The sequence below is a fragment of the Rhamphochromis longiceps genome, linkage group LG2 (genome assembly GCF_057381845.1).
Source record: "Rhamphochromis longiceps isolate RC_006_pf linkage group LG2, R_longiceps_female_GT1.1, whole genome shotgun sequence".
NCBI classification, from domain to species: domain Eukaryota; kingdom Metazoa; phylum Chordata; class Actinopteri; order Cichliformes; family Cichlidae; genus Rhamphochromis; species Rhamphochromis longiceps.
In genome coordinates this window covers 24,775,364-24,785,856 of record NC_140558.1, presented here as the reverse complement: position 1 = coordinate 24,785,856, position 10,493 = coordinate 24,775,364, and the positions used below count along the sequence as shown (strand labels likewise).

The window sequence follows — 10,493 nt, the reverse complement described above, 5'->3', positions numbered from 1 at the left end:
CGCATGCAAGCGGCCCGCTCACACCCGTTCATGTGAGCAGGCGCGCACAAACATTTGGCTCACATTTTGGCCACACACAAGGAGAAAGGCACACAAACAAATAAAGGCCACATGTTTGCAGGCATGCGTACACGCCAAGACGGTCAAGTGAGTCCATGAGGCCGCGTTTGGGAGAAATTAAAGAAAAGTTTTTGCTTGAAAAATGAGCCTAAGTTTCACTTAAACAATGCAGGGAAAAAAATATGTTACCCTACTGTACAGATCGACGTCTCGAGTGTTTGATCAGTCCACTCTGCCATAAATCACCCACAGTGGGATCGACTCGCTTGTGTTTTCTGGACTAATTTTCACATTAAGCTATTTTCCATCTGCAATAATTCCACTAGTTTAGAATCTAATCCCATTTCTTTGCTTGTGTGATGCTTACAGTAAGAGGATTGATAGTTAGGAAGGCATCAGTCTGTTACAAGAAGCACATCTGAGTCGTCTGTGTGCAAAAATTAACAATAACAACGGCATTAAAAGCAATTGAAAATAAAATGATTGTAAATATGTGAAACATGTTTTTAGCTGGCGTGCTGATGTAAACAGATGTGTTTTGAGCTTCTGATATGAGCCAACAAGTCTGAAGTGAGGCGCTGTCAGGAGAGCAGCTGAAGCTGAGCGGAGGAAAGATGACGTTGTGCCAAGTCAGAGAGCTTTCAAAGGCAGAGGAGCAAAATCTTGTATTGGATATGTTGAGAATGTGGAGCTGGATGAGAACTGGCTTAATATGGTCAGCAGACTATACCAGTGAGCACTCATTTTATCTCTGTTTTGTTGCCAATATTTTAAAACTCATACTTGGTTGGTTTTCATTTATATTTTAAACATTAAATGAAATTTCTTTTCACTTTTTTTAAATTTCTGTGATCTTGAGCCTTAAAGGGACACTGAGATAGTGCTCCTGATGCAGTTCAGTAAGGAAGCAGTCACTGTAAACATGCATCCCATCAAACAACCTGACAAAACACCGACTGTGAGCTTGATCTCAGTCAGTCCTGAGCAGCACTTACATCCCAGTTAAAGACTTTGAGTCCGGAAACCACACTGTCAGCTAACCCTGACCTTCATTGTGTGTTTTTTTATCTTCGACTACAAACCTGTAAAGGCGTCGTTGGTGTGTATGCACGGTTCTGATTTTATTGAGATGCCATCATCTGTCTACAAACACAAACCAGCCAAAGAAGTTAAAGCCTTCTTATGATTCACTTCCTGTTTTTGCTTGAAAAGGTTTAAATGTGATGACACATGGAGAGAGTGAAGAAGAAGAAGAAGAAAAAAAGCTACCAAAACTACTACTGAAACTCACAAAGACGCCTCCTGCTTCCAGAACCATTAGGTGGTGTGGCTGATCCGCAACTATATGGCTGCCATAGTGAAATGTGAGGATGTGATGGATGTTAAGAAAATACACACAACCAAACTGAAGTTTTATTCTACAGGAAATAAAGAACAACTGGTCACACATCCTTTAAGATCAAATCTGCAAAGTTAAAGAGTTAGGGATTAGCAGTGGACCAAACCACTATTAGGCCTGTGGGGGTGGTAGGGTGTCTGTTTTAAAGCCTAAAACCATTATGTGAAGGTGAAAACACAACCAGGCCGTGGAAAGGAATCTCGATAATGTCAAAGTCCGGGGAATGAAAATGCTGTACCGGTGTGCCCAGCCTGCGAGCGTCGGACACACCGGTCATATTTGTTTTAAAGGGTTCAAATCAAACTAAAGTTTCACAGTTAAGACATCACATTTCCAACTGTGCTCCACTTCTGATGTACAAACAAACAAACACAGAAACATGCTTTATAATTTGTTCTTTACTGCGCATTATTATGTACAAGACAAATTCTCAAAAGGCAATACAAAACGAGTATCACATATCTGCATATGCTTACTGCCAGACACACTGAAACGACACAGACGACGCATCCAGCAGCAAACCCAGCTCTAAGTGCCTAAGTAGCTTTATACTTATGTTTCATTTACACTGGAAAAGGATTCATAGTCGACAACACTCTGCAACGCAGCGATGCATTAAACAATTTCAAACAGATGACTGAACGCAGCGGCAGCGCTCACTGATTATCAGCTTTTTGGGGGCGGGGTTTGGGAGATTTCTGCAGGATACTTGGAGTTGATCAAAATATCAAAAAGAATTCAAAAATATCAAAAGTGAAAATGAAAAAATATAATTTACACGGACGAGTGTCCACGGACCTGATTGGACGTGCTTCTCTTAAAGTAGATTTAAAAACAAAGAACAGCTCTGGATTTAATCCTCATCTCACTCTCAGACCACGGACTATTCCATTTTCCTCAAATATATCAGCATTTATACCTGCCTTATAATAAACACACACACACACACACACACAGGCCGGCAGCATCGTGTAGGTCCATTCTTAAGAACGAACAGAAGATTTTTTCTGTTACTTTATCATCGTTCTGGGTAAATGAAGTGTTCTCATATAAAAAAACATCTCTGTGCTCCCTTTCCTGAAATGTTTAGTGATGTGAAGTGGATTCATCCGAGTTAAAGTTAAAACGTACTGGTGTGAGGCTGCAGGTGTCTCATTCCGGCACCTCATCCCAAACTACGAATCTTTAAAAGCAACCAAACAAACAAAGCCTTTCAGGTCCCACGGGGGGCGTGGTTTCTCTAAATCTGACCTGGCCTGTCACTGGACTATCTGGGGCATCTCGCTCCAGGCTTTGGCTTTCTTCTTGGCCAGCGCCATCCAGGGGGGCTCGTCCTGGGCCAGAGTTGTGGGAGGCAGGTTTCGCTGGGAGGGCGGCGTCTGTCCAGGAAGCTCCGGCGCTCTAAGGACGGGCTTTTCCGAGGCGGTCCTCGATGGAAATGGGGAGCAGGTGAGCGGAGTTTTAGAGGGAGATGACGGAGTAGCAGGAGATTTTGGAGCGTCTGGTGTTGACAGGCATCGCTGAGGGGGGTTAGGTTGTGGTGGATACTTTGCTTGGGGTGGTGGGACATAGGGTTTGGGGGCAACACAGGGGAGGGGCTGGGATTTTAAAGGCTGAGGCGGCACTGGAGTCGGAGGAGAGAAAGGCCTTCTGGCCTCCTTGTCTGGAGACACTGACGGCTTGCTCATCTCCAAATGAGCCCCTGCGAGAAAACACACACACACACACACACACATAAACAATAAACCCGAGGAGAGACTTTGACAGAAATGTATTTTAAAGTTAAAGCTCACAGACTATTTACTTCTGACCTCTGTAAATAGTCTGAAAGACTTCAATACTAACTTCAGGCTGTTGTGCAACACCACCTTTCACTGTACACCACCCACGTGAGGCCAAGATAGTGTCTAGTGTTTTCTACACTGTATTGTTTATGTGTGGATTTCCGCTAAGTTGTTATGTACAATCATTACAATCAGCCTCCAACACAAAGTGTTAATTATTTATCTACTGTAGCAGAGGCTGACCAGACGAGGGCAGCAGTGCATAGTGAAACAGACATTTGCTGAGGTACTGCACAAATGATGAAGGAGCCTAATGAATGGACTGTGTGTGTGTTTGCATGTGTGTGCATGCAGACCTTTGCCTTTGGTTTCAGCTGTTTTGGTGCCTTGCTCCTTGCTTGCAGCTGAGCAGACGTATGTTGGAAGTGAAGACTTTCTCTCTTGGTCCTCCTGAAAGAGCAGCAGCAGAACAGTCACATACAGATCACGTGGTGGCGGCGTACTCTGCACGCATGCATCCTGTTTTTGTGCATCTCTGTAGGTCTACCTTCTTGACAGTGATCTCCTCCAGTGAGTTTTCCTTATAGATCTTCTGCTTCTGTTTGGCCACAGAGATCCAGCTGGGAGGATCAGATCCAGTAGAAACAGCGCGGCCCGCAACTGAATCTAAATTAACAGCACACACAGTTGTTACGCCACAGGCTGGCTCGCGAGCTGCTTTCTTACACTTGTCGAGTTCAGGATTGTTACGCTCGAGCAGATTAATACGGCGAGGCTGCGCAGCGCTCCTGTGATCTTGTCCGTGAGCAGTTCGAGCGGTCTTTAGTCTGAGCTGTGGCCATGTTTAATATGAACATCCACCACTGACACAGTGTATACATGACAGAAGCAAAGAAGAAGCATGATAATTCCTCTTTAAGTAAAGATGAACGTGGACACACACCTGAGACGCGCTTCAGTTTCCCTCCACTTTCAGCTTGAACCTCTGGCTTCTTGGGCAGCGCAGGTTTGATGCTGACCGGTGGACAGATGGAGGGCTTAACACTGACTGGCTGCGGGGAGTCAACTTTAGAGCTGGGTGGCTGAGTTTGTGACTCAGTCGGAGGCTAACGGATAATAAATAAAACACAAATAATACATTTGACATGAATTTAAGCTTAAAGTTTCAGGTTTCCTGCATCATGTTTGAGAGGTAAGAAGTTCAGAGTGTCCTAGAAACCCTTAAAAAGCTTTTCAATCACCTCTGTGTTTTCCTCCGAGCTGAAGAGCAGCAGAGCCGAAGTCTTTCTCAGCCGAACTCCGAAGGGATTGTCCGGGTTTCCCTCTACAATCACTGAGCTCTCTGCAGGTGGCAGCGTAAGAAAAAGTGGTTATAATTTACCCTCCTGTGATACAGATTAGGACACTTCAGACAGCAAACATCCAGTGTTTGCAAGGTTCACTTTAAAGCATACACAGCATGCACGTGCTAGTCCAGTAAAATCAGCCTCGTCTAAACACAACCGAAGTGGATCCTGTCCCTGCAGAAAACGGCTTCATCATCTACCATCACACATGTTCAGCGCTCTTACCTTCAATGCTCGCAGAAGTAGAGATCTTGGGTGGAGCCGGTGTCACACTGCTTTGTGGTTTGGCGGTTTTCACCCTACTGGGGCTCAGCACCAACTCGACCTTTGGTGAAGTCGCCAGTTCTGCTTTCGTGACCGAATCCTCGGTCACAGTCTCCGGCTCCTCGCAGCTGGATGGTGCGACAGCGAAGGGGGAGGAGACAGAAGCAGGTGGGGAAGGAGGAGGGTTCAGACTTTGTGATCTCTGCCAGGCGGGAGCGATCGTGAAGCGGACTTTAGTATGATCGGGGCTGCAGGGCGGCTGGCTTGTCTTTTCCTCAGCAGGAGATGCAGCGTCTTGATGCGTTTCTTCTTCTTCTTCCTCCTCCACACCGTCAGCTTCCTCTTTATCTGCAGAGGTGGACTCTGTGTCATGTGAAGCCGCTTCACTGGCGCTGTCACTGGAATCTGCAGCAGCTGGAGGCAGCTGGAATAAAGACGTGGCTTTTTCTGAGCTGGGAGAAACTAGATTTATGTGGACGATCGCTGTGCTGGTCTTGGTGGGACTCCTGGCCTCGCTCTTTGGTGACTGCAGGGACAAAGGAGGAGGCTCGGGGGAGCCGTCGTCTTGTTCTGCGGCTTCACTCGGACACTCCTCCATCTGTTTAGTGTCTGACTGCGGCGTTGCTTCCTCGCTCTCCAGCTCCTGTTCGCTTTGATCTGCATCACTCTGGCTCCCTCCCACACCTTTCTCCGATTGGTCTAACCCCACGCTGAGGTCAGCCCCCTCCTCTACTGTGTCTTCTCCCTCTTCAGTCTCATCTCCAGAGTTTTGGTTGAAATCTTGCTCCTTCTGCTCCGTGGTGAGTCCTTGATCGCTCATCTCTGCTGGAATTTGATCATCATCTTTGAGTTTTACAGCGCACACTGCGTCACCTTCAAGCGCCACACCTTCATCCACCTCCTGCGCCACCTCCTGAACTTCTTCACCCGGCGTATCCGGAAGCATCTCAGGCATCTCTTCTGCGCCTCTCTCCTCTCCTTCCACTGCTTCCTCTGCCTCCTCCACTTCTGTCCTTTCAGTCGTCTCGACTTCCTCATCCTCTTCCCTCATCTCCCGCCCTTCCTCCTCCATTTCAGACTTCTCCAGCTTGATTGCCTCCTCCTCGTCCCCTCCCTCACTCTCCCCATCTTCTTGTTCCACGTTGTCGTCACCTGCCTGGCTGATAGTTTGGCATGAGAGCACGCTGTCGTCCTCTTCAGGCTTGACTTCTACTGCCTGCTCTTCTCCTTTCTCCTCATCCTAGCAAGTGAAAAAAAGGGAATGTGACTGTGGCTAAATGGCATGAATGAGATTTAAGAAAACATGATCACATCCATCCATTTGCTTCCGCTTATCCTTTTTAAGGGTCACGAGGGGCGCTGGAGCCTATCCCAGCTGCCTTAGGGCGAGAGGCAGGATACACCCTGGACAGGTCGCCAGTCTGTCGCAGGGCTAACACACAAACACAGACAGTGCTCTAGACTAACTTTTTGACATGGGTTGCAAAGTTAGGTTGTACGCCTAACTCTAAAAATTTAGGCGTACCGGCACAAAAGTTAGGCGCACTCAAATTTTTCAACCGCATCGCTTAACACCGCAGTTTTACATGTGCACTTTCTTTTGGGGGGGGGGGGGGGGGAGTCCATACAGACAATATTCATTTCTAAATTATTAACTAACAAACGTGTGCTTAAAGTGCTTTGTCAATATTGTAGAAAATGTTAAACTTAATCATCATCTCGGCTCCTCTGACGACCTGTTTGCTGCTGTCTGTTGCTGAGAGGCAGTTGGGAGAGGGGACACTTGTGCATTTATTGCAGCATATAATGTGTTTTCTGGATACACTGTGCTTTTTCAAGATTGATGGCACTGTGTCAGAGCACTGGCTATGACGGTTCAGGCCTTAACTTAACAAAAAAGTTATCAATCGTTCTTTTCATCTTTTCTCATTACCCACAGCTACATCCACTTCTGTCGAGCGTAGGCTGCTCACTAGGGCTGGGTATCATTGCTGATTTCCATAATCCATTCGATTCCGGTTCTCAAAGTCCTGATTCGATTCAATTTAGCCTCAGACAGTCAGAAATATTATAATTCTGATCATTTATCAGTACTGGTACATGTGAGACTTCATCAGAATTGTGAACATCACAGCAGATGCCTTTATGTGAAAGTAACTGACAATAAAACACAGAAAAACATGAAGGAGATTTTCCTGGTCTGGCTTTTTATAGCAGATAACCTTAAAAATATTCTGCAATTTTGCATGATTTTAAGAAGTTTAAATTTCTTCAGTATTGAACAGCAGAAATTAGGCTTTCTTGTCCGAGGTCATTTAAGTGAAAAAAGAAAAAGACAGCGCTGTAAACAACGGTAGACTGGTGGGTAATAAGCAAATGAATAATGCAGAAAACAGATTTGAGACGGGACACTGTTCTTAAAGTACACACACACACGTTCATTAACGGATTCCACACAAAGACGTAAACACAGAGCGGACCCGACGTATCAGAATCGCTAAGCTCCAACAGCGTGTCCGTGTAAAGGCTGTCGGGTGAGAAAGCCGAGAAAGACAAAGCTGATTCTGATGCGTCGGGTCCACTCTGTGTTTAAGTCTTTGTGTGGAATCCGTTAATGAATTGATATCACCTTATTCAAACTACTCACCTCTCTCTTCCACCTGCACTTTCAACTGGACCACAGCCAATCAGAGAGGTCCCGCCCCTGACTATCTCTGATTGGTTTAGTCCACGATAAAGTGTGTCTGTTGACCACACGGAGAGTTGCAGAGATTTTTTTTTTTGTTACCCGAACAGTTGGTCGCACAGGTGCCACCAAATTATTTTTTTTTTTTAGTCGCACCACTGAAAAATTTGGTCGCATTTGCAACCAAATTGGTCGCACTCTAGAGCCCTGACAGACAACCATTCACACTCACATTCATACCTATGGGCAATTTAGAATTTCCAATTAACCTATCCCAACTAATTGCATGTCTTTGGACTGTGGGAGGAAGCCAGAGGACCCAGAGAGAACGCACGCAAACACAGGGAGAACATGCACAGAAAGACCCCGGCCTGATGGTGGAATTGAACTCAGAACCTGTGAGGCAATAGTGCCTCCCCCCAAAAAAAACCATGATCATGTTAAATCTGTTTTCTTGCATTTACCTTTTTTTCCATTTCCTGAGAGAAACTAAACTGAATAAAAAGCAAAAGTTGTAATTAAATAAAAATGTTCTAAAAATGAGAAAATAATAACTCTACGCCTCTATCACATCTGAAAGAGCTTTTAGTGACAAATGTCTTTCTGATAAAGCTTTTAGTTAATGCTGGATTTAAAAATCGAAATTCAATTTAACCTTATTTAGATTTTTAAAAATAAAGTGGATGAACATTTTTTTAAAGTTCCCTTGCACTGGAATCTGTGTTCCCTCATTTTCTCCATGCGTGGAACATTCACATCTCATGCGAGTCTAATTCTAGTTTTGGGCCGTGTCTGCATTTGTAGCTTCACATCATATGCTTCCCTTTGTTCCTGCCACAGTGCGCGTTGGCTGACATATAAACTGCCTAATATATGAAGACACTCACGAAGCAGCGTCAGAGGAGTTTAGGGTAAGTGAGGAAGGCATGGGGCCTTTTATCTTCCACACAAAATCCATTTAAAATGTCAAATAACCAAAGATTCATACATCAGATCGAATAAATCTCTCCACAGCTGGTTCTTCCTCCTCTTCCTCCTCCTCCGTTTCTTCCTCAGCATCCACTCCTCCTTCTTCTTCTTCCTGCCACAAGGAAGTGACAACCTGCTCCTCTTCCTTCGTGGTCTGATCTGACAGCATGGAGCACGAGGGAGCAGCCTGAGAACTGAGGGACTCATCCACCTCTTCCTCTTCTTCCTTAACCTCCTCTTCTTCTTCCATTTCTACCTCTTCTTCCTCCTTTTCTTTGACCTCTTCCTCCTTCATCTCCAGGACGGCGCCCTCAGTTTTCATATCAAGCGAGGCAGATACGAGGGGCGTCTTCAAAGAGCTCAGCACCTCCTGTAAGAAGGAGTTCTCCTCCTCCCCGTGGTTCTGGAGCCCATCTTCTTCACTTTCAGATGCAGAGTCACTTACATCCTTACTCTCCGCTGCACTGGAAGCCATGCTTGTGTCCGTCAAGCCAGAAGGGGGCTCTGGTGTGGCCCTAGAAGCAGAAATCAAGAGATAAGATGAAACAAACCAAGCTACACTCCTGGGAGAGGAAAACCAAAAGGAAACCATTTCTATTCACCTGGGACTATCCAGAGAGGAGGCGCTTGAGCTGAGCTTGGAGGAGGGCAGGGGCTGGCTGTCGGAGTCTTCTTCCTCCGAGTGACTTGGCTCAGGAGGAGAGGAAGTGTCCGGGCCGTGAGAAACATCCTGTTCGGCATCGGACTCATCTTCTCCCTCCTCCTCATCTCCCAACAGGGATTGTATGGAATGTTGTGGTTGATCCGTCTCCTCGCTCTCCTCTTCCTCATTTTCCTCCCTCTCAACTTCTGGTTTCAGCAGAACATCAGCCACTTCTGAATCAAACACACAAAAAAGTGTCATCTTATCATCAGACTTATAAGTAACAAGGATATGGAAGCTGATGGCAGCCAATATGAACCACTTCATTATTATTTGTGTGAATTATCTATAAAAAATAATAATTATTATGAATAAATAAATATAAATATAATGAATATTAAATAACTTTGTAAAGTTATATTCATGACTGATTTTCTATTATTCAACTGTTGCAATTAAAATTATTTACACTAAAATGTGTGTCTGGTTTCTTGTAAGGTTATGCAGTAGTTAAAATTACTCACAGTAGAATTATATCTTTGTTTCCTTTAAAAACCTGATTTGTTCTCCCCTTATTCTTGTGTTTAAGTGTATGTAAATATAATTGCATTGTAATTTCACATAAAATACAGTAATATTCCATTTAATTACAGTGTTACCAAAATAACTTAAACAAATACATATATGTATCTTTTGCACTCATGTGGACTATAACCCTTCTATTTGATTAAATACTTTTGTTTTAATATTGGCATTCACAGGCTTCCATACATGAAAACTAGGGGCTTTGCGCACACACCTTCTGCCTCCTGCTGGTCTTGCAGCGGTGTGGAGGTCGTCAGCTTCGCCTCCATCTCAGACTCTTGCCCTGCTTTCCCCTCTGTTCGCTGCACAGAAACGAGACATTTGTGGTGACATCAGCATCATCAATCGCCAATGAACAGTCAGCTAAGCAGTCCTAGAAAACTGTAGCAGCACACATGTGATAACATCCAATACAGCAACAGGTCTCATGAATTTGTATCAGTAAAATCACTTTTTTTCTCAGCGTAACTTCTTTGAAAAGTTTGAATGACTGAGAAGGACGAACGCCTGTGCAGACAGGACCACCTGACCCGTTCTCTGGCTGCTGTACTTTTCTGCACTCACTTTAAGTTTAACCTCCATATAAAAAGGTTTTTAGATAATGTGGGGAAACTATTGACTAATCACTTTGATTGTCCCACTGTTTAGGTTTCTTTTTTATAGTTGGGGAATTACTTTGTTAGGTCCAGTTTTATCACAAAACAGAGACTCTATGCAATGAGAGCCACGCCATGAAAAGCTATAAAGATCCATTTAA

General features: G+C 44.6%; 1 protein-coding gene across 7 annotated transcripts in view; it reads right to left on the bottom strand.

Annotated features, from left to right (window-relative positions):
- Positions 1-2,672: 2,672 nt before the first annotated feature.
- Positions 2,673-10,493, bottom strand: part of LOC146677227 (uncharacterized) — a 46,413-nt gene continuing 38,592 nt past the window's right edge. For all 7 annotated transcript variants that reach the window (XM_085419503.1, XM_085419504.1, XM_085419508.1 and 4 more), the window contains exons 8-16: positions 9,951-10,038; positions 9,111-9,384; positions 8,528-9,023; positions 4,815-6,093; positions 4,485-4,585; positions 4,187-4,349; positions 3,791-3,909; positions 3,600-3,693; positions 2,673-3,161 (exon numbers count right to left, since the gene is read on the bottom strand). In XM_085419503.1, coding sequence (XP_085275629.1) covers positions 2,719-3,161; positions 3,600-3,693; positions 3,791-3,909; positions 4,187-4,349; positions 4,485-4,585; positions 4,815-6,093; positions 8,528-9,023; positions 9,111-9,384; positions 9,951-10,038 — 3,057 coding nt within the window. In that variant the 3' untranslated portion in view covers positions 2,673-2,718. The remainder of the gene's footprint in view (positions 3,162-3,599; positions 3,694-3,790; positions 3,910-4,186; positions 4,350-4,484; positions 4,586-4,814; positions 6,094-8,527; positions 9,024-9,110; positions 9,385-9,950; positions 10,039-10,493) is intronic.